This window comes from Alligator sinensis, unplaced genomic scaffold (assembly GCF_000455745.1).
Source record: "Alligator sinensis unplaced genomic scaffold, ASM45574v1 scaffold436_1, whole genome shotgun sequence".
In the NCBI taxonomy this organism is placed as follows: Eukaryota; Metazoa; Chordata; order Crocodylia; family Alligatoridae; genus Alligator; species Alligator sinensis.
This window is the reverse complement of record NW_005842172.1, coordinates 309,713-334,482: the sequence shown is the minus strand read 5'-3', so window position 1 is coordinate 334,482 and position 24,770 is coordinate 309,713. Positions and strand designations below refer to the sequence as shown.

The 24,770-nt window shown below is 39.3% G+C and overlaps 1 protein-coding gene across 1 annotated transcript in view; it reads right to left on the bottom strand.

The window, feature by feature from the left end:
• The window catches only part of VPS50 (VPS50, EARP/GARPII complex subunit), a 155,193-nt gene that overhangs the window by 50,943 nt on the left and 79,480 nt on the right, over positions 1 to 24,770 (bottom strand). Inside the window, exons 17-20 of the mRNA XM_006025893.3 lie at positions 22,852 to 22,942; positions 19,641 to 19,817; positions 9,748 to 9,866; positions 7,628 to 7,734 (exon numbers count right to left, since the gene is read on the bottom strand). Coding sequence (XP_006025955.1) covers positions 7,628 to 7,734; positions 9,748 to 9,866; positions 19,641 to 19,817; positions 22,852 to 22,942 — 494 coding nt within the window. The remainder of the gene's footprint in view (positions 1 to 7,627; positions 7,735 to 9,747; positions 9,867 to 19,640; positions 19,818 to 22,851; positions 22,943 to 24,770) is intronic.

Below are 24,770 nucleotides of genomic sequence, written 5' to 3'. Positions count from 1 at the left end.
TTCCCTAAATGGATGTCAATTTTTCAACTCCTTTGTATATGCTGTTATCAAGCTGCACTAAGTAAAGTTCACACTTCTATTTGAAAAAAGATAAAATAAGTTTACTAACCATAAAACTAATATAATTTCTTCTGTATACCTGGATTATTTGGAACCAAAACATGACTTAGATTCTGCAAGGATTGGCATTATAGAAACTCTTAGATAGTCTATCTAATTTTGAGTTGCTGAACTCTGAAGTTTATTGATTTGTTAGTGTAGTCATTAATTCCTTTTTCAAAGAATCATATAAAATTGGGCTTTGAAGGGACCCCTCAGGAGGTCATCTCATCCAACCCCTGTTCAAAGCAAGACAAGCCTTAACAAAATCATTCCAGTCAGGGCTTTGTCGAGCCAGGCCTTAAAAATCTCCAAGGATTGAGATTCCACAACCTCTCTGAGTAACATGTTCCAGTGCTTCAGCACCCTTTTAGTAAGAAAGTTTTTCCTAATATCTAACCTAAACTTCCCTTGCAGCAAATTAAGACCATTTCTCCTTGTTCTGTCATCTGCCACCATTGAGAACAGTCCAGCTCCATCCTCTTTGGAACCCCACTTTGGGTAGTTGAAGGCTACAATCAAATCTCCCCCCTCAGTCTTCTCTTCTGCAGACTAAATAAGCCCAGTTACCTTGGCCTCTTTTCATAAAGCATCTGGCCTAGTCCCCTAACCATTTTCATTGCCCCCTGCTGGACTCTCTCCAATCCATCCACATCCTTTCTGTAGTAGGGGGCCCAAAACTGAACACAGTACTCCAGGGCGAGAGACAGAATTTGCACATAAACTGGTTTAAGTGATCAGAAACTGGTTTAATCCTGTAACACAACGTAAATTCAGTACACATAAACCTGTTTCAAAATGGCTGAAACTGGTTCAAGATAAACCTGGTTGAATGTAGTATCAGACTTAACTGATTTAGGTCTAACTGGCTTATGAAACTTCTATTCCAGACCCCTTCCTGCTTCAAGTTAACTCAGAGTCCCCCAGCATCCCAGCATGCTTTCCAGCCCTGGACTGGGCTGTGCTGTCTGTTCCAGAGAGCAAGGCCAGCCCTGCCCCTCCACTCCCTAGCTGGTGCAGCGAGGGCTGGCTCACTGGCTGCTCACTGCCCCCTCCAAGCAAACCCTGGCTGGGGTCTGGGGCCAGGGAGGGGGTTAAACTCACCTTCCCCAGAGTATGGACCTGCCCTGACCTGCTGGCTTAATTAATACTGGCTGCAACAGTGGACAACAAATCCCAAAGGCACCTCGAGGCAGAAAGAGAAAGTAACGGGCAACCCTGTGGAGTTCTGTGTCTCTGATGCTGGACTGCAAATCCCAGAGAACTCCTAGGCCATGTTTATAATTTTCAGTGAGAAAAAACTATTCTTGTTCAAGCTTTTATGAATTCAATGCTACTACTTTCCCCATCTCCACCCCTCCCCCCAGGCAGAGCATGGGCTGCCCCCTCTGCTCTAACAGAGAGGGGGCAAAAGCATGCTCTAGCACCCCCAGCCTCTGGCTTGAGCCACTGTAGGCATGTGGGTACATTTCCTAAATCCTGTATGCCTGTATGCTCATTTGCTTATCAGTTGAAACTCTGCAGATTAGACTAACCTGCAAAGAATGAATCAATTCAGCTGTGAGTTTTTTGACTGCCTGGACTTAGCCTATATGTGGCCTACCAAGTGCAGAATAGAGGGTAAGAATCACTTGCCTCAATCTACTGGCAACACTCCTACTAATGCAGCCCAGTATGCTGTTAACTTCCATGACAACAAGAGCACACTGTTGACTGCACCTGTACCAGTGCATGGGATTCTTCCATCTTAAGTGCAGGACTTTGTTCAACTTGTTCCTGTTGAACCTCATGAGATTTCTTTTGGCCCAATCCTCCAATTTGTCCAGGTCACTCTGAATCCTAGCCCTGCCCTACCTTCCAGCCCATCTACTACTCCCCGCAATCTTCCAGATTGTTAATGAAGATATTGAACAAAAACCGACCCCAGGACTGACCCCTAGGGCATTCCACTTGATACTGGCTGCCAGAGTGAGACACTGAGCCATTTATCACTACCTATTTAGCCTGACAATCCAGCCAATTCTCTATCCACCTTACAGTCCATTCATCCAACACATACTTCCTAAATTGATTGCTAGAATGCTGTAGGAGACGATCAAAAGCCTTGCTAAAGTCAAGGTATACAATATCCACTGGTCTCTCCACACCCACAGAGCCAGTAATCTCATCAAAGAAGGTAATCAGATTGGTCAACCCCTCGTTGAATCCATGCTGACTGTTCCTGATCACTTTCTTCTCCTCTAGGTGCTTAGAAATGCATTTCTTAAGGATCTGCTCCATGATTTTTCCAGGGAGTGAGGTAAGGCTGACTGGTCTGTAGTTCCCTGGATTGTCCTTCTTCCTTTCTTTAAGATAGGCACTAAATTTGCACTTTTCCATTCATCAAGAACCTCCTCCAATTGCCCCAAGTTTTCAGTGATAAGGGCCAGTAGCTCTGCAATCACATCAGCCATCTCCCTCAGCACCTGTGGATTGATTACATCCAGCTCCATGGACTTGTACATGTCCGGCTTTTCTAAATAGCCCCTAACCTGTTCTTTCACTGCTGCGGGCTGCTCACCTTCTCCCCAAACTCTGCTGCCAGGTGCAGCAGTCTGAGAGCCAACTTTCCCTGTGAAGACTGAGGTGCAAAAGGCACTGAAAAAGGTTGCCTCCTCCGTTCAGCAAGGGATCCACACTTTTCCTGACCTTCATCTTGTTGCTAACATACTATTAGAAACCTTTCTAGTTATCCTTCACATCCCTTGCTAATTACAACTCCAACTGCGCTTTGGCCTTCCTGATTTCATCGCTGAATGCTCGAGCAATGCTCTTATAATCCTCCCTAGTCATCTGTCTAAGCTTCCACTTCTTGTAAGCTTCCTTTTTGTGTTTATGCTCACCAAAGAGTTCTCTGCTAAGCCAAGCTGGTCATCTACCATATTGGTTATCCTTCCCGCACACATGGGGATGACTTGTTCCTGTGTCCTCAGTCAGGTTCTTTAAAATACAGCCAGCTCTCATGGACTTAATTTCCTCTCAGACTGGCCTCCCACGAGATTCTGCCTATCAATTCCCTGAGAAAGTCAAAAGTCTGCTTTTCTGAAGACTGGGGTCCATACTCTGCTGCTCTCTTTTATTTCTTTTCTCAGGATCCTGAACTTGATCATCTCATGGTCAATGCTGCCCAAGTTGCCGTGCACTTCTTTCTACATCCCCCAGCAATTCTTTCCTGCTTGTGAGCAGCAGGTCAAGAAGAGCATGGCCCCTAGTTGGTCTCTCTAACACTTGCAAGAGGACGTTATCTCCAATGCTCTCCCAAAACTTCCTAGATTACCTGTACACTACTGTACAGCAGATAAATCAGCGACTGAAGTCCCCCATGAGAACCAGGGCCTGTGATCTGGGAACTTCCACTAGTTGTATGAAGAAAGCCTCATTTATCTCATCCTCCTGCTATGGTGGTCTATAGCAGCCACCCACTATGACATCATCCTTGTTGTTCTCCCTTCTAACTCTAACACAGAAACTTTCAATAGGCCGATCTCCAGTTTCATACTGAGCATACCATTTTTCTCCCTTGCCTGTTCTTCCTCAACAGTTTGTACTCATCCAGGACAGTACTTGTCATGTGAATTATCCCACTAAGTCCCACTATGTGTTATTCCAATCACATCATAGTTTTTTGTTTTGTTTCTTTCAACTGCAATAACTAAATGATAGTATTAGTTGGCTCAATTTACACAAAATGGTTCAAATCACCAAAATAAGGGTAAATAGATTAGTTGCCAAAATGTAAAGAAAAAAAATTCTTCAGTCTAGAAGTAGTTTAAATGGCAACACAATGCCATGCAAAGGAAAGGAAAAGTCACAGAATAGAAAAGTCATAAATTTTGTTGTCTATTAACGACCTAAATTTTAGATCAAATCCTCAGCAGTATGAACCATTTATGTTTATCAATTTTGCAACTGCCCTTAACTAATGCAAAATACCTCTTCATTCCTCAGTTTGTCCTATGCATCCAGAATCCAGCAGAAATGTACAAAAACCATGCTTGTGACATCTACAACTGTGGCCATTATCCTAAAAGCAAAGAAGCTAAGACCATCCTCTTATTTAGCCATAAATGCTGCTATTAAAAGATATGACACACTTACTTTCCAACATTCTGGACTACAGAGCAAGTATAGGGGTTTGGAACGAAAACCTGGATCACCCGGAGAGTAGTGCTACACACTGCCATGTAACTCTGTCATTAACAAGGTGCTGGTTTTCACGTTATAGAGAGATGATTCAAGAGAACAAGTAACAAATACTACAGATCAAGGTGCCTGCCACATAGTTTAAGGACTAATGGGGGACAGGCACGGAGTAATGCTAAAAAGAAAAGTAACCAGTTGGAGAGAGGTTTCCAGTTGCATTCACTATCAATATTTTCAGTAGTGACCTGAACACAAAAAATGGGAATATACTGATGATTGAAGGCACTGTGTCAATGCAGAGGAGGATCAGAATATCTTACAGAAGAAAGTGGATGATTTTGAGTGAAATAACAGAAATGGAATGAAATTCAATACTACAAATGCATGGTCATGCACTTGGGAACTAACAGAAATGTTTGCTAGCTTTTGTTAGCCGAGTATATATTAAGCTGGAAATAAGTAAAAATGAAGATACTGGTCAGTCACACAACCTGCTAATGTGAAGCAGCTGTAAAAAATACAAAAAAGATCCTAAAAAGTCTCAATAAAGGTATTTCCAGTTGCGATAAGGAAATATTCACATCGTTGTACTAGCACTGATAAGCTTTCATGCTCCATACAATTCTAGTCAATCTGGAACAGCAGCAGAGAAGCGTTACAGGTATGATGATCATGGGAGTGGAGAGCATACCTTACAAGAAACTATAAAATCTTTGTTTGCTGATTCTAACAAAACCAGGGTGAGGACAAGATGATTATTGTTTATAAATACATTTGGAGCTAAATACCACAAGCGGGAGAAGAGCTCTTCAAGATCAAGACAATGCTAACACAAGAACATGTAAATGGATACATTTAGGCTATAAATCGGAAAAGGGGTTTTAGAATTTTACTGTTCTGAAACGGTCTTCTAAATGGAAGACTTAGGGGAAAAAAAAACTAACTGCATTTAGGACAGAATGGGGTCAATGTGGGAAGGAATTATGACATACTGCCTGCAATGGCAGGGGACTGGACCTAACAATCCAAGAGGTGCCATCCAATCCTATTTAGCTAATGCAGATGTAGGCAGGTTCAGCCATTATCAACTGCTCTAAGATTAGTATAAAACATTGCTTACGGTTGAAACCTTTCAAATTAAAAAATAAGGAGGAAGGAAGAAAAGAACACCGAGCAACAAAATATTTATATAACTTTACAGGTTTGACTAGAATCCATAAAAGCAAATAACTCAGCCTTAAGATTAGAAATCCAAAGTATTCTTCCAACCACTCCTCTGTTGGGCAAGAAAAAAAAATTGAGACATAAAAGAAGGCTAACATGTCAGTCCAGATTTGCAGGTCTGATGAAATTGCTTAAAATAAAACAGACATGAAATAACTAATAATCCATCCAGTGGTTCATGCACTGGATCAAAACATACACACAGATGTTTAGTTTGTACATCAATACCCCAGAAGACATGAGTCATAACAGTACATAATATAAATCAAACTGGTAAGCATATTTCTTCATGTCTATGTGGTAAAAAAATTCTAATGGGAAAATAGGCCATCACGTGAATTTAAATGAATTTTTCTAAACAAAATAATTCACCTGCATTTCCTCAGCAATTGTCGTATTTTATTAAACTAACTAGTTATAAATATACTACAAACCAACTGCAGAAAAGCACTCTTGCAAAAGTTCAAAGTTCACCACTCCACTTCATGCTCATCCACATAACATGTACACACACCGTTTTCCCACTTCACAGTTAAAAATAACAAACAATTATTGTAATGTAGTCTCATGATACTAATACTTTGTTATTAGTACAATGAATAACATGCTAGAGTTAATATTGTTATAAGCAGGGATCCTGGTTTTCCCTGATTAAAAAAAAAGCAAATTCTCTGATAAAACCCACAAAAACTGATTAAAATGAAAAGCTCCCAACAGCCCTTGGGACACATGCCCCCCAGATCTGTGTGCAGGCTGGGGCCACACTGCATGCTCTGGTTCCCCACCCTGCTGCCCTCCCTCAGGGCTTCTGCAGCCTAGCAGGTGTGACCCAGCACTGCAGGGCAGAGTGGGGCCAGGCAGGAAAGTTGCCTCTGGTGCGAGCACTGCATTGCTCTAGTGACATGTTCCCAGTGCGCATGGCAGCAGTGAGGGGCTCAACTCCACGCTGCCACCCCTGCTGCTGCCACAAGCAAAGGGGACAGGATGCCAGGGCAGCACGGAGCTGGCAGCAGCAAACAGCACTGGGTTGCACCCACTGGGCTGCGGAGGCCCTGGGGGGAGGGCAGCAAGGCAGGAGCCTGCGCCCACAGAGGGGACCTGTGCATTCCCAGGGAGGCACAGGTCCCCTCTGCCCCCCTGGGAATGCACAGGTCCCCTCTGCCCCCCTGGGAATGCACAGAGCGGCGGGGAACCTGTTTCTCCCCAACGCATGAGCCGCCCGCAGCCCCATCCCACTTCCCCCTCCAGGGCCCCCTACCCACAGTTTTTACAGTTTGCCTCAAGCAAAACTTAGAGTGCTCTATCAGAGCAGAGTCCTTTACTGAGGCTTCCAAAAAAACCCACCCATTACACGTGAACATATTTAGGATCATTCATGAAGCTGTTCTCTATGATGTGAACAGGCATCTAGTAGAAAACTTGACCAAAATCACCAACCAATCTGACATATGTCAACATATCCAATTAATGGTTAAAAGTGTGGTTTACAGTGTTCATTAATTATATTATGAATTGATAACTCAATTTCAGGCTGCCTGATATGTACAAATTTTGACTTAAAAATACAAGACATTTGAACTATCAAAATTAGCTTCTCAACCAATAGTTCATATAACTATGGAAAACAACTATGGAAAATTCAGACACCTCTTCCTGGCATAGCATAAGATGATACAAATCATGTGTGCGCATTTGAGCCAAAAAAAAAAAAAAAAGAGAGTCTTAAGTTGCCTTCAAATAAAAAATGTTCAGTCCAGCAAAACACATCTGTATAAAAAAAGTAAAAACAAAACGAAAACCATGCCTGCACAAAGATTTGTGCTGTCCTCTTGTTATGCCCATTAACCTTCTGCACTAAACCTTTTATCAAACAACTCACCATTATACAGATTTATAAAATAGTGCATATTTCTGTTTTGAATAAAAATGTCAGACTTTTTCACAAGATTTTAGCCTTATGATTGTAACTGACTTTTGTAAAACATTTTTGGAACTACAGTTTTAAAAGAAGGTTTCTAACAACATGGACTTTAAAATGCTTTAAAACAGCCCGTATTTTATTCTATGATCTACAAGTCTGTTAAAAAAAAGAAAATCTAAGTCATTATACCGTTCTACTTACCAACAAGCCTTATTACATTCAGTGTAGTGTTTGTCAGAATGGGGGCATTCACCTTGTTGAGGCTATAATCTGATCTCTTCCTGCTTTTCAGGGTCTCTCGAGAAATGCTTAATTAAAAAAAAGATCAAAACCAACAGTCGTCTAATAATGTACAACATAAATTGGAAATAAAGAGTGCATCTTATTGCACAGTATGTTATACCTAAAGAGAAGCATGTATTTTATTTATTTCAATAGATAACTGCATGAGAACATGCAGTCATCTAATTGAACACTGAGCTGGGACAAGAATTCTTGGCTTCTTACCTTTGACTCTTTTTGTGGCTTTAGCAAAGCAAATTAACCACGCTGGTTAACTTCCCCACATGTAAAGTGGAGCAGATTAAAAGAAGGCAAAGTCATCAGGAAAGCTGTGAGGTTTAATGGGCTAAAGCTGAACTGCACTATTTATAAGAACAAATAACTGGGTAAACATGAGGAAATTAAAAAGCTGCTTAAAATTCAAAGTGGAGAAACAGAATGCAGCCTGCTGTTTCACAAAATAATGTGCTACTGCTGAAGGAAAGATAAGAATTTCACAGGATGTATACATTGAGATAAATAGGACAGATATATATATATATATGTTTATTATTATTCCTTTAAGTATCTTACTGTACTGGTTCTACAGATGTCTTTGGAACTACATAAGTTATGTGATTTGGAAAAGTGAACTAATAATATTTTACTTTAGGAATGATTTCCCTGAAGAAGGAACTTCTTTTTTTCTACATGAGTGGCAATTTTCTGGTTCTCCTGTAGGCCTCCGCAATAAATAATATCTGCCTTTTTAGGGTATGAATTAATTTCCACCTTGATATAGTACCTAGGGGGAAATGAATTTTCTTTTTATATAGTCCAAACTTGGTATTATATTAAAAAAGTAAGAGACAGTGAAATATTTGAAATTATAAGCAGATATATTTGATCTATGGAAACATTTCAAGGAATACATATATGGAAATTCTACAGTGCTCTCTCATGCCTATCTGCAAAAGGTGACTGGTTTTGTTCAAAACTGAAACTTAGAAGCCAAGACTTCAGTCATATCTCTGCAAACAATTATTCTTGACTTGAACAGGAATTAGGTTTACTAAAAGGTAGCAAGGTCAAGCCTTCAGTTAACTTTTGACTGCTTTAATCATCAGTCCTCCATCTCCTTCCTCGTATTTCACAATTTGTCTATTCACTGCTTCTTTTTTGGACAATGATAAACAGCCTGAAGGTTTGCCCTGTTTGGAGAAATATGTTCTCTACCTTTCTAATTGTGGGGATGATATAACAGATTATTTGATAGCTAATATTTGTTTCTATTAAATTCTTAGAATAAAGGAAAGGTTAAAAGTAGAGAAAGAGAGATACAATTTTTTTCCAGCAAGGCCCCCTCTATACATTACAAGTATTAAACAATTCACCAGTTAATTGTACAATTACCTGGAGACCAGCCACACGCGCAGAGTAGCTATCACACAATAAAATGCTCCAACCAGCTATAGAGTTAGACCTGAAAAATGTGTACTATCTTTATAGCTGGTTGCTACCAGCTTTAAATCTGCACATGTAGCAAGGTCTCCCCACTGGCTGGGAGGTCCATCAGCTAAAAGGGCCCCCAGCCAGAGGGGTGCACCATACCCAGCATGAAAGCCCTGAATCCTAGGGATCAAGGCAGCTGTGATCCCTAGGGCTTGGGGGTATGTAAAACCCCTGAGCTCCAAGGATCAAGGTTTTGCACAGTCCTGAGCCCCAGGGATCATGGCAGCCACAATCCCAAGGCCTGGGGGTTTCATGCGCCCCTGAGCCAGGGAGATTGCAGCTGCCATCCCCAGGGCTCAGGGGTACATAGGGCACCCCTCAACTGAGGGGGCTCCCAGCTGTGGGAGCTCACTTCTTGTCTGTGCAGGGGGAGCCCAGGATCAGGCTCTCCCTGCACAGGCAATAAAGTGTAATGGGATCTAACGGGCAATCCCACAATCGCACCTCCTGCCATGCACGTGTGGCATGGCAGGAGGCACAACTGAATAGATCACGCATTAGATCCTGTCATGCCTTTGCCTGCACATGTAGAGGGGGCCCCAAGTTACCTTTTTACGGGGACATCTCCTGTCTGTTCATCCACATAATCCCTTTTCAGCTCTTCTGGAACATCGCTGTCACTGTCATACTCCTGATATGCACTCTTTTCCTGTTCATCAGATTCATACTAAAAAAAACCAAAACATAATAGCATTAACTTTCTCGATTATATCCTCAAACACTTGTGTTCTTTTTAAAAAAAAAATCAATGATTTTTTTATGACTTTTTAGTTCTGCCACTAACAGCACCATTTGAGTGCTTTACCCTCGATACATTAAAAATTGTCTATTACCACATTTATTAAGTATAAGAATAAACAAACATCAAATGTCTAGATTCTCAAGGTTTTGTGTATCACAATTTTAAAAATAATAGTCATCCATGATATGCATGTGCATTACAGATATTTGACAAATATCTTATTTTCTCACATACAATATGCCCCCAAACATTACATGCACCTTGTCTTTGAAAGGCAGAATGAAGACAAAAAATATTTTTTCTAGTATTATGGCTGCACAGAGCAAAGGCAGAGCTTAATCTTCAGCTGAATAACTACTCCCCCCTCACCCCCCCATTTCCTAAAGATGAATCCCTAGTTGCTGCTGAAGACTGGTCTCCGTGGTTGGAGCTATGATTTTGAAAAGAGCTAAAGAATCTCTGCTAAAGAGCGGAAGAAGCTAAGTAAGGCAGCTAGCAGATTGCAAAATGTCCCTAAGTAAGGGTTAGCTCGATTAGTAGAACATTGCGACCAGTAAAGAAGAAAGACTCGCTAACATCTGTAGAGTGAAGAATCATGATCCATTAAGTCGACTGACTCCCTCAACTGCCTGAACTATTTGCATTAGGGTACATAAAATGAAACTATTAGGTAGTAGGACCGAAGCAAAATAAAATATTTCACCTGAGCAAACTAGAGCTGTGCTATCTTTTTAGCCACTATATTTTGAAGAAAAAAATTCTTTCTACCATGAGCTCTGATTCCTTTTGCCTGTAGACCAACATGGCTACAACATATATTTCTGGTAACTGCTATAACATTTACCTGCTATGAAGAAAGTAATTAGTTGCCTCAAATATAGTTTAAAGGAAAAAAGAAAAGTCAAGAGATGTGAAGACCTTATAAAGGAAAATACTTATTCTACTAAAAGTACTTTTAACCTTGATATGTTTAACAAATTACTCTCAAACTGTTAAAAAATCTGGGTGCTTTAGGAACTTCTTATGTAAGAAAATTAGTTTCCTCACCAGACTACTGTGTCCTAATGCAGAAAATACAAAAGACAGGGAAGTCCAAGCCTTAGGCTAAAACCCAATTCCCAGCAAAGCTCTTGAACAGTTACACCTGGCACCTCAGGACTGGAATATGCCAAAAGGCCCCTGCATATTCTATCAATGATGAATATAACCCAACACTTTCCCTTTGGCTTTGCTTGAACCTATATACTGCCCTGTAGACACCCTGTGCAAGAAGACACATGAAAGCATGCAATTCCCACTACAGACAGAATCAACAGATAAGGCAGCTCAAAGAATTTGACTCCTATGAAGTAGACTGTGCAAACAGAGAAAATTTAAGATATGCAGACTCTGGAAAATTCTAAGGATGAAATGGTCCTGAGGTATAACTTAATTTTGTAGATATTTTTAATGAGGTTTGCTACTATTTTTAGTTGAATGGGTTAACACAAAAGGAGTAGTACATTTTAAATATCTCTTAAGCATCAAGGTTGGAATCCCAGGTAATGGGAGCAGCACAGAAGAAACAAATGGGCTGATGAGAGGGGAGGAGTGAAAAAGTAAGTTCCTTGCTTATTAGTAGAAGACCCATACCATACTACATTTTCAAAATAATGAAAATCTCTATTAAATAAGAGTGATCATTTCAGAAGACAATTGATCCTGGGCTTGATGAATAAGCATAGAGAGTTAATTTATTGAACTCATTTGAGGAAGTAATTAATATGCTGGATTAAAATAATTTATTCTAATATAATGTGCTATGATTCAGTTACAATTCAGTAATAGAAACATTTATTAATAGCAAATTGTTAAAAAACCCACTTTAAAATTATTCTTGTGTGCCAAGTGCATCAATTTTGAAGAAAAAGATGAATGGTTTTTAATAGACCTGTGTTTTAATAGAATAAAGACATTTAAAAATGATTTTTGTTGAAAATACAGCTTAATTCACTAAGAGCAAGGCATGCCTGACCAACCTAATTTCCTTCTATGGTAAGGCTCAGTAGACTGGAGGAAAGCAGTATCAATACTTTGATATTAGCAAGGCTGTTGACACTCTGTCATGACATTCTCATTGACATCATCATTAATTATTTGAATGGTTGGATCCAGTGCAAATTAGCAAATTGCACCAAATGACACCAAGTTGTGTGGAATTATAGGGCTAAGATCCAGAATGACCTGGGTAGACTAGAAAAGTGGTCCACAATCAACCAAATGAGATTCAACAAGGACAAATGCCAAAGACCTGGGAAGCATGATTTATGAGGAAAGGCTGAAAGAACTAGGGTAATTTAGTCTGGAGAACAGATTGCTGAGAGGGGATTTGATCAGTCTTCAAATACCTGAAGGACTATTATTTAGAGGATGGAGATGGACTTTTCGCTGTGGCTGTTGGGGACAGGACTAGAAACAATGGCCTTAAACTTCAGCAGAGGAAAACTAGGTTTGGAGATTAGGGGGAATTTTGTGACTATGAGGGTGGTCAAGCATTGGAACAGGCTACCTAGAGAAACTGTAGAAGCTCCATCCCTGGAAACTTTCAAGAGCAGGTTAGACAGATGCTTGGTTGGGATGGTTTAGTCAACGGGATTGGGGCCTTCAGTGAGACCTCCTGCCAGCCCTACTTTGCTTCTAGTCTTATTTATTAAAAGCCTTAACACTATCACGGTGGTGTTAAAGTTGTTGGACTTGTTTATGGTAGCAAAATTAAGGGAAAAACTTATTTCTTGAAGTACATCATAGATCATAAGTATTTATTTGCGTCTTCAACTTCCCTTGTGAATTGTTTTAAGAGGACTTTTAAGTTAAAGTTACGCTAAAGTATAATTTGCAGTTCAAAATAAGTAGTCTGATGATTATGAAAGTTAGAGAAAGTGTAAATGCCCTGATCACTAGAAGTAATTACTATTTCACAAGTTTCTTGATATGCACCTCCAACAACTTTTTTAGAATAATTACTTATCTTACTAAAGTTATCTTGTACTTGGACTAGTAATTAGTTTCTCTCTCTTAAAGACAGTGTCTCAACTTCACTAAAATATGAACTGTCCCTAACTACATCTCGGTAAATATACAAAAAGATAACTTTGTCATACTGTTAAAATAAAGTGTCTGAATTTCAACTCAGGAGGCTGATGTGAATTTTGGTACCCAAAATTCAGATACTGGCTTCCAGAAAATAGTTTAATTTTTTTCAGTAAGATGCTGAGTACCCACAGGCCTCACTGACTACAATACAAGCCTTAAATAAGCATGTTAAAGATCAAGGCTCACATTAAAGTGACTGCTTTTAGAGACAGCTGCCAATTTCCAGTATGTAAATTTGAAAGTGCTAGGTTTGTTGCCTGACTATTATGCAGTTAAACAGAAGTCTTCAGCTAGGGACAGAAATTACATATAAACTGGTAATATGTGATCAGAAACCAGTTCAAATCTGTAACACTAAAGTTCAGTGCACATAAACCGCTTTTAAAATGGCCAAAACTGGTTTAAGATAAACCTAGATGGATGTAGTATCAAATTTAACTGATTTAGGTTAAATTGCTTTAACCTTCTCTCCCAGATCTCCTCCAGATTAAGTTATCTCAAAGTCCCCAAGCTTCCCAGGATACTTTGAACCTCCCTTCCCCTCGCAGGGTGGGCAGGTCCAAGCTGTCTGCTCCAGCCAAGCAGGGAGGGGTGCTCTAGCACCTTGCAGCGTCTGGCCTGGGCTACTGCAGGCACACAGCTGCATTTCCAGAATCAAAAGTGAATGTCTTTTCATTTGCTTATTGGTTCAATCTACACAGTTTAGACTAGTCTGCAAAAATTGAATCAATTTAGCCTCAGGCCTTTTGACTGTACTTAGCCTTCATGTTCACAAGAAAAACAAAACAAAACAGATTATCATTACACTGCAGATCTGACAAAATATTTAGATGTATTGTACCTCTGCCACCATGACACAACATTATAGAGTGTTGTTTACGTGAAATAATTACAAGCTTAAGTGCTAAAACATGCACCCTAGAATAAATCAGTCCACAAGCCACAATGATGCATGGCTTAAGGAATCCAGGCGCACAGATATTTTCTCCCTTGCCAGGTTGTTCTGTTTTTTTGTTGTTTTTTTTTTTTTTTTTTTTTAAATGCACCATACAATTGTGTTTCTCCTTTAAGTAATAATTCCAAAGCATATTGGGACCAGAGGAGAAAAATGAGATATGGAAGACAATAGTCAAATGAAGAAGAAACGGGTTTAGTTTCCTTTTTGGTAGAGATTGCCTTTGCATTTCTGGGCAAGCCACTTAAAGTCCCACACTAATTCTCAATCTGTAAGAATGGAAATAATACTTCCCTATTTTGCCCAAGTGTTTTGAGTACAAATCCATTAATGATTTACAAGGCTTTTAAATGGCCATGCCTACCAACGTGAATAAATGAAAGGGTGAACTACTTGTATCCATAATTTCATAGCATCACCACATTTCTTTTTAATAGTAGAAGCAATCAACTATCTAGTTTCCTAGGTGCTAAGCTCTCATGCTGCATGGAATAGACACTGTTTATATGATATGCTGCTAAAAATGTTCTTTACTGGGTACAAATATAGGAAGGCAGTATCAAAATACAGTTTCTACAGGCGAAAGAAAACATTTCAATCTAAATCATTCTCAGTTATATGAATTAGACTGAACATAAATACTAATGATAAATTATATTTATGTGAAAATATGTTAATTCTAGACACTTGTCAGAAGTTCCCAAAATAAGTTTAAATTGTTTATAAAACTGAGTGTAAACCCAACCCAGGAAAAAAATACATATAATCATTTCCTCTCTTTTCCATTTATCCAGAGAGAACATTCTGTCCTTCTAGTGTCAAACAAAAAATAAATTAATCACATTTCTTCACCAGGCACAAATTTAGTTCGAGCAATTTGTGACGTGGAGATTTCACTTCAACGCAGAGCACCTGACTGGCACGTAAGTGTGAAAAATAGGACAGTGTAGCCAGCTTTGCAAACCCACAGTTCTATGTAGCCCTACCAATAAGGAAACAGGAAACAGTTTAAGATTATTAAAGGGAAACCATCGCATGGATTACAGAGTTGGTCTTTGCTACACATGTAACACATTAACTACAACAAATACATAGGACTGCAACTCCCTCTAGTGGCACATTCCAGAAATAATGCAGCCTACTATTGTTAGACTTCTGAAGTAGCACTCCATCACCTCAATATGCAGAGGCCTGTGCCTTGTGATACAAAAATTCCCAGGATATGGACGCACAAAAAAGTTGACCCATTCCAAAATATCACCTTGTTTCCAAGATCTGGAAATTGCGGTCACATGGGGAGTAAAGATACAGGTTTCCCTTGATTTATGCGGGTTCTTTATATGTGAATTCACTCTTATGCAATGAGTATATTTAGATCCATAATTCATTATATGTGAAGTAAATTCACTCTCATGCAATCAGCATAGATGCCCCACCACCTAAGCAGGTAAGTCTGTGGGGGGAGGGGAAAGGGCCAAGGCCCCACTCACCGCAGCCCCAGCTGCAGCGGCCCAAGGAACAGCCAGCACCTGCTGCCTGTAACTGTTGGGCTGCACCGGGCTCTACCTGTCCCCCCACGCCTGGGCTCACCCCAGCTCCTGGACTCTGCCATGCCGTGGTGCAGGCAGCTAGCTGATGTCGGCTGCTCCTGGGGCCACTCCAGCATGGGCTAGGGTGAGTGTGGACAAGCAGAGCTCTGGGTGCAGCTCTCACCCCAGCCCCAGCTGCAGCGGCCCTGGGAGCAGCCAACACCATCTGCCTGCACTAGGGCACAGCACAGCCCAGGAACAGAGATGAGTGGGGACAGGCGGAGCACAGTGCAGCCCAACAGCTGCAGGCAGCTGGCACCGGCTGCTCCCAGGGCCGCTGCAGGTGGGACTGGGGTGAGTGCCACTCTGTTCCCTCTGCTTTGCTGCCTTGTGCAGCCCTGGGAGCAGCACCCCTCCCCTCACCCCTTCCCTATCCCAGCCTCACTCCCATGGGAACCTATCCCTATTTGTTCTATTGTAAAGTGGCTTCGATTTGTGCACCGTTCTCCGAGAACGCATGTACAGCATAAATAGAGGGAAACCTGTACTGCTGGGTATTAGAAAGAAAGGTTTTTATTGAACAAGAAGTGAAAGGCAGCTCATTGATAAAAAGTGCCAACAAAAGCGGGGGGGGAATGGGCAGTAAAGTTCTGCCTACATACCATATCTGCCAGTTACAGGAGCATAAAATGTGGGGGCAGGGGGGGTATGAAGAGGAAGTTACAACTTAAAGACCAATACAGTGTGGGATTCCTGGAGGCATCCCAGACTTGTGTCACAGAATATTTGGCATTCACACACCAAACCAGTTCACAGTTAACCATTTCAAAATAGTGCTTGATTTTCCATGTATACTTTTGAACTATTCCAGGAAGATTTAAACCAGTTTAAAAGGCTTGTGTGTCTGTCCACTTCAGGTTTAAACTACATTTAAATGGTTCTAAGTGTTACATGTGTCCATGCCCCCAGACCTCAGACTTTGTTGAAGATAATTCCAAATAAAAAACACATAGGAGGCCTATACCAACACAAACTACAGAGGGTTTTGTTTGTTTGTTTGTTTGAAACTTGCTCTTCTATAGTACTGGCAGCCACAGCAAATTCTGCCTTTGTTTTGGGAATAGGAGATGAGCTCTTTTCTCAAACCCCCATGCCATTTGGCAATATAAAGGGAGGAATCACTGCTGCAGATACTCAAACCAAACAAGTAATTAACTTAGAGGGGCAAAATACCACGCTATAATGGACATATAGGTTACTCCAAGCCTTAGACCACGGAATGTGCACCTGTGCCACAGTAAGAAGAATCACACATGCAACAGTGAGGTCTATATCCAATTATTTTAATTTTTTTTTATTCATAGCCTAACACTTCATATAGAACTGAATATCTGATAGGCTTTCATTAGCAGACAGCACCTCATGCTGAAAGCAAAATGTCCTAGATAGTATTAAAAGGGTGGAATTGCAGTGATGCTTGAAAAGTCCCCTTAAAAAGTGGCAAATTTAAAACGAAACACAAATTACTTTGGATGTGACATTTGACTAAGCTGTGGAACTCGCTGCTACGGGTCATCCTCAATAAGGCCAATAGCTTATCAAGGTTCAGAAGCGAACGATAATTACACAGATAACAGGATCATCTGGACTTAATACAGAAACAGAAGCTGTGTGCAGAAGAACTGAAAGTGTTGGTATTTGGTGGATCTGAAATGGCAGGAAACAGCATATATTAAAGTGTGGAAAACTGACACTACAGAGCAGCAAGCTATTTGAAGTTTAAGTTTTATTTTATTTGAATGTATAGCACTTGGACTTCTCACACAGAATAGCTGCAGTCAAGAGCTGAAGGCAGTTTTGGTATCCCCAAATTTTCCACCTCTGAATCAAAGGGAAGAATTGCAGAGGTTGTAAAAATATCGTACATACTTTGACTCAAATGTTGACACCTGTATTGTGTGAGCAAGGGTTTTTGTAACAGACTAAATAAATTAACTTGCTTTTAAATCGTATTCATTCTAAGTAGGTCAAATTTACAGTTTAAAACGATTTAAACCTTCATAAACAGCTAAGTACTGGTAAAGGGAAACACACTTGTAAGAAATTCAAGGCATGCTTTACTCTCCATTATTTTCAACAGCATCTCTACCACACCCATATGACTCCTGGCATCCAGGTTGTGAGGTTTACCACAAAATTCAACATTCCAAATACAATAGTGCTTCAGTATAGAAGATTTCCAACATATTGTGTGTGTGCACGCGCACACGCACACACACTCTGAGGGACAGGGCAAGAGCAGGGGCAGGGGCTGCTCAGGCAGAGCAGGGACAGGGCCGAAGCCACAGCTTGCGAGGGGGAGAAGGGGAAGTGGCTACTGCCACTGCTTGCACCCCAGGAGGGCACAGTGGGGCGTGTGCCCCCCAGAGCTGCGCGGGGCGGGCTGCACGGAGCTCTTCTCAGAAGGGGCTGGGCTTGGAGGGGACACCAGTGGTGCTGGGAGAATGCTGCATCTACCCCAAATTTCACCACCGCTCCACTCTGCTCCCAGTGCTGCCTCTGTGTATCAGAAAAAAGTCAATCTGCCTTTATTATTTAAGAGAAGATAGTGGAAATTCCTCTTTTATCACAAGCATAACACTGAAAGCCTACAAATTCAACTTCTAACCAAAGCACTACTTCTGATATTTTGCAATATTGTTTGCTAATCATAATTATATCCAGCTATTTGCATTAGCAAACTCAGAGGGTGATTTGTCTTTACAAATCATGTTACTCTACTTTCAAAGTTAAACTGATTTAGTATGCAACAAATAGCATCCCCATCATAAAGTACTTAGTACTGGATGTATTACTTTATGTTCTAATGACTTTGAGTACTTTGAAGAGCAGAGAACAAATGTGTTACCATTTACACATAGCTATTTTCAGAAGTTTTTTATTATTTTAAACCCCCTGCATTTATGCTGTAGATTGGAACAATATGGCTATTACAATAAATACTTAGTTATAACCAACAGATGAAGCAAAAATTCTGATTTGAAGCCTTTGGGGGAAAAATAAAAATGACTGAAATTTAACCAGGCAGTTCAAATAAGCTACAAGGCACAAAGAGGTGCAAGTTCAACCAGTCAGTGAACAGAAAAGATGGACAACAGACAGTCAGCAACATGTCAGAATGCCAATACAGTTCCATTTTGTTCTTTTGGAGACCAGAAATGCATGGTTAAATCTAAGCTTGCCAGGTTTATAACTGGTAGGAAGAGTATGAGCAAAACTATTCATGGGTTTTATGATAAGGAGTTGGGGAGAAAACAGTATATGGCACAAAAGTATGTTAAGTCAAAATTGTGTTTAACAAGAAATGTTAGAAACTTCATAGTAAGTGCATAATACAAACCATATAAAAATAAACAAGTTTTCTTTTAATTAAAATGTAAAACATGGTGAAAATCACAATAAACTTTAAATACTAAATGTTATGCCAATTAATCTCATTCCAGAATGACCCTCAATGTTTGAAAATAATATTTTAACAGTACCTGATAATTATTACATTTCTCTTTGGAAATCATGGTAAAATTCACATAAATATGATCTTTGGAAATCATGGTAAAATTCACATAAAGATGATAAAAAAATTTTTTTTTTTTTTTTTTTTAACAAGGCAGAGAAGCCAACCAATCTTTCTAAAATTAAACAAGGCCAAGTGTACTTCTACCAAGGAAGTCAAGTACATTGGTTCTAATTGCCTTGTGATAAATTACCACTTTTCTGTTTCTTTTCTAAGCAGAGCATGGCTTGCTAGTCTTCAGGAACATCTGACTTAGAAAGAAAAATATTGATCCACTGCAAAGCAAACAAATCTGGTTTTCCACAGGAAACCTGGCTTTCTGGTTTTGATCATTAAAAACAAAGTAACCTACCTAATTAAAGTAGTAAAATGGCTCAGGACCTATTGGTTCACTGCAGTTATTCTACATTTGCACTGATGCACAAGATAACAGATCATTTAAAGATGCTGTATCTCATGTTCACTTAATCAGAGCTAGTTTTACTCCTTATTTATGAATAGTTCCATACCCCATTAGAAGCAAGTACATCTTCTGTCTCCTCATCTTTATTGTTGGCTTGAATTTCAAATGGGTTTCCTCCATTACAATACTGCTCAAACAAAGTGACTGTTGTAGAAATTGCTGAAGCAGGCTGCTTACTAGGTGACATGGATGGTGAACGTGACTGCTCCATGAATTTAAACTCCTATTAATAAAAATAAAGAACAATTATTATGCCCAGTAACAGTTTAAATATTGATATAGAGCTCATATGCCTTTCAGCTCTCAAATAAATGATGGAAAGATGAATTTGTTGATCATTTCTCTGCTATTAGCATTTTGCAAGCAGGACTTTAGTTCTTCTTTAAATACAGACTTTTACATTGACTTCAGCTTAACCTACTATATAGTCCCTTATGGTTTCCACTCCAATTTAGGAACTGTTGTCTGGCTACCCCACACTATGTCCTTCATTACAGAATCATTCACTTTTTAAAACTAAACAGAATACTTTTAGCAAATATTAATGTTGTATTTTTACAAGAAGAAGAACGGGATCAAAATATCAAGCTGTACAAATACAACCCAAATGGAAGGAACATATTTCAAAATTCCCACAAGTGACAGGCTATGAAATAGTTCAAGATTATTCTCTATCAGGAATATTTTAATTATTAATATAAAAATAATTTTGGCAATATCCTCATATAAGCTTCATGTAAATTTTTTCCATGTTGTTAAAAAGTATTTACAGTTTTATTGGGCTCCATGGATGCATGATACATTTACAAATTGGACTTAAATAAGGATTTACGATTTTATCTCTACACATCATTTTTCTTAAAAGGCTGGCTTATATCTTTTAAATCGAAAACACCAGAAATGTTAGTTATTAAAAAGTCTCTCTACTGATCTTTCTTTGAATGGTACATGTACATGAATTAATTTAGCTGAGAATGAACAGATTATCAAAGTGCTCTGACCAAATGGGATTTCATATTTAGTCATTTCTTTAAAAAAAATTCAAATGAATAACTTCCAGGCCCATCAGATGTTTTGGAGTTCCCCCCATTGTACAGTTTTACCATTACATTTTTCTATTAAAATGCATTTCTTTCCCTTGTTCTATGAAAGATTCCTACTCATCTTCTGTTTTTCTGTACAAAGCAGGGAAATAAATGGAAACACCTATGTACAAATAGGAAAATCCTATTCCCCTTTCCACTCCAACACTGACTTCATGCATCTATAACAAATCTTACATGTTATTTGTAGCAATAGCTCTAGTTATGTAGGCAATTCCAAATAAGTAGATTTCCCTGATTTAGAATCATTAAACTAAGGGCTAGGTTTGGCTGAGAGCAACCTCTACTCCTCCTGTTGAAACTGGACCCCTATCCAGAAGGGAGTGCAAAAATCGTGGGGCCAGTGAGGAACACAAGCAAGAGGGAACATGACTATGGAATCTATTGAGTGTTGAGTGAAGAAGGCACGTCTGAGAAGGAAAATGTCCTAGTTCCTAGTGCCAAAGGTGCTTCTGCATGGACCTTTCACCTAGGCATGCCTCAGTGACTATTTGATACCAAAAGTATGAGCAAGGGAGGGCTGTCTTTACTTATCTATAGAGTCAGGCTGCCATTTCCTTGTTCTTTCTCCTGCCCCATTATCTTCTTTTCTGTGTGGTCATTCTGCTTCAACAAGAAGAGCAGAGAGCACCCTAAACCTTTAGGCTGCTCATTCAGACACTTTGGGCACATCTACATGTGCTTTTATGTGCACCTAAACTTAATGCGCACTTGCCTAATGCGCACGTGCTAAGACACATTAACGTGGTGTGCATACTGACTTGGGACTAAACTTAGTCCCAAATCAGTCAATATACACAGTGTTAATATGCTTTAGCATGTCTACACATGCATTAAGGCGCTTTAGCTATTCATGCCTAAATTTGATACCTGCTTTTGCAGGTATCAGATTCAGGCACAAATGCTAAAATTGCCATTTTTAAGGTGCATTAAGGGCATGCACGTATAGACCCACACTCTTAATGCACCTTAAAAATGGCTAAGGAGCCTTATATCAGCATGTGTGGACGCGCCCTTTCCTGAGGAAATGGGATATGTGGGCTTAAATCCACAAGATGAAAAAAGGACCTAGAATGCAAGTCTCATTTCCTAGGAAAGTGATTTACCTGCCTTCCCTCCCACAGTTTCCAACAAATGGCCACAATCCCAAATGCAAGACACCTTAGGCCAGGTTTCAAGCAGTGAATCCCCAGCTCACATGGGCAGCTAATTAGGGCTTCAAAGAGGTCTAAAGCTGCTGTTTAAGTCTGGCAGGGCAGGATTTCTGACATTCCCATCTTTACAGAATTTGTTATTGGATGGTTCCATATCCCCATGCTCAGCATGGGCAATGTTGTGAATTCTAATGCTAGGTGCCTCAATTTTCCCCACTTAAAATATAGGGAACTTAACTACCTAAAGCACATTTGTCAGTTACATTCCTGGGGCACAGTATCTACATTTTAGACACAAAAGCACTACATGTCCTCATCCCCAGTTCCTTTATGTATCTCACCTATAGTTCCCAATTCAGTAATGCATAAAAGCAACCTCTTCACTTGCTTTCCATGGCACTTCATTCAGGAAACTACTAAAGAACTACTGCTTTCTTGAATCAGGACCATGAGACCCAGTTTTGCAAAATGTGTGCCAAAAGAAACCCACATTTGATGGGAACTACTGAGCATGCAGAAGTGCTGAACAGCAGGCCATTTATTGGATGACTACCTTTAAGCATTTATTTTTAACTTGTTGGCCTGAAATTCATAATTTGAGTTTAGTTAATTCACATTTTCTGCTTCAGTAACAGTTCTATTCATTTTCTTCTTGAATAAAATAATTAATTAAACATTTAATCAGTAATTAAATACTAAATGAAATATAGGCTAACATGAAGAAATCTAAAATTTGCTATGCCTAAAGTAGAAATGTTACCTTTCTAATGAATTCACTGATAAGCTTTAAAATAGTTGGGTTAACTTTACAGAAGAATTGAGTGAATCTCCTCAAAAAAAGATTCACTTCAATTCTTCTGTAAAGTTAACCCAACTGCCCGCTTCCTCCCCCCTCCCCCCGCAAAACAAATCCTGTACAAGTTTATATATCCCTCCACTTTCTCAGCCAGCCTAAACTTATTGTAGAGAGAAGGTTTGAAAAGCTGATGGTAGTACTTACATGAAGCTGTAAAATACTAAAGCTTGCCTTAACAGGACAAAGCTCCCAGGTCTCGTTCTCCAAGAACATTCGGAGTTCTTCAAGACGGGTTCTGAAATAAAACCAAACAATACCAACCAATTGTCAGCAAGAGCAGAGGGCCACAGTTGATAGTTAATAGCCACTAAAGAGAATATATTAAAACATTTATGATTGTTCTGTAGCATAATGGGGTTTGCCCTCCGTAGGCTGCAGACGATAGAAGGCAATATGATCAGATACCACCTAAAAATATCAATAAAAAGCAGTGACTTTTAAATACCAAACAATTAATATGACCCTGCCCAAAATTTCTTTTAGCAGAAAGCAACGAGACCCACAAATAGTGTAGGAAAACTGAAAAAAAATTAAACATGCACTTCATAAATCATGTTTTTCACAGAAACAAATACTGAAAAGCAATTAATTACCTATGTTACACTGCTTCTCAATAAATGTTGTCTGCCCCTAATAAAAGGCACAATTATAGGGACAGTCTAATCAAAATACTAGTTCACTACATTTTCACTGTTGAATCAACAAAACATCTTTCCATTTAACTATTAAGCAGAAATACCACTGGATTCAGAGTTACATTGGCCAAGTTCTTGCTAAAAATAAGTCTCGGCAGCAAACAATCACTTGGGGCACCTCCATACTTTTTTTTTTTTTTTTTTTTTAAACACACACTTGGAACAAGAGAATGTAATGTAGCAGTTGGTAAATTACACATTTTGTTCCTAATTAGGCTATAAAACATTCCAGAAGTATCATCACAAAATTTTTGTGACAAACTGTAATTACAGGTACAATTAATTGATTTTTGGCTCAGTGAGATGAGCAACATGTGCTGAATTATGCAGCTGGCTACATCTGATTATCTTCATTCTGTTCAACCATAGATGGGGGGATGATTTTCAGGGATGCAGTTACTGTTTCTTCTCTGCATTCAAAAAGAACTAATAGGCGCTGAACATCTCTGAAAATCAGAACCTTAAATTAGAAAAGTTTCGCGCAGAAAGGTTGAACCAAGAGGAAGTTGCCCTTATAATCCATCTTGGTGAAGGTAGAAGGAACAATGCAAAAAGGTTTGAATATTTAAATAATAATAATGGACCAACATTCTCTGTCTCATTAGGTAAACTATATTTATTTAATATTTTTAATGTTATTGTACTTCAGTAGCTGCTCTTTGATTTTCATCAGCATACCCAAGTTCTGAAAATGGCTCAAAAACACAAATTGGGTTCAGACAGGATCACTCTTCGAAAAATCTTTGTTACTGCCAACTAAATATTTCAGCAAAAATAAGTACATTCTAAGACGTTCCCCCTTCTGGGGTCTCTCTCTCGCTCTCCAACAAACGCTCATTTTTTCAAAATAAGCCTCTAAGCTCCTGCCCTCCAAATACTCAATATGTTCTCAGAATTCAATATATTCTTGAATTACATGACTAAGTCCTTGACTGTCTTTTCTATTCTACCAGCTTGCTATACAATTCTGTACCACGTACATCAAGTGTCCAAGAGGCAGGCCTCAGATACCAATCTGCACAATTCATACTCTTCAAGCAGTTAAACATACTAATATATACTAATGCATCTGTGAAAAGATAAAAGCTTTTTTTCAATTAAATACGCAAAGAAAGCAGAAGCTACATTTTCTTGATCTGAAAATACAAAACACTCTTATACACAAAAATCAACCTTAAAAACTAACTTGGAACCTATACAGCAGTTTTCATCGTCAAAAGGAAAAAAATCAGTTAATTAATCTTACCTGTGAGTTAAGGGCATTGTGAAGTAAACAGAATCAAAAAAACAAATTGTATACAGTAAGATTTGTAAAAGGGACAATGCTTGAAATACACCTTTGCCAGATATGCACAAGAATAGCAAGAA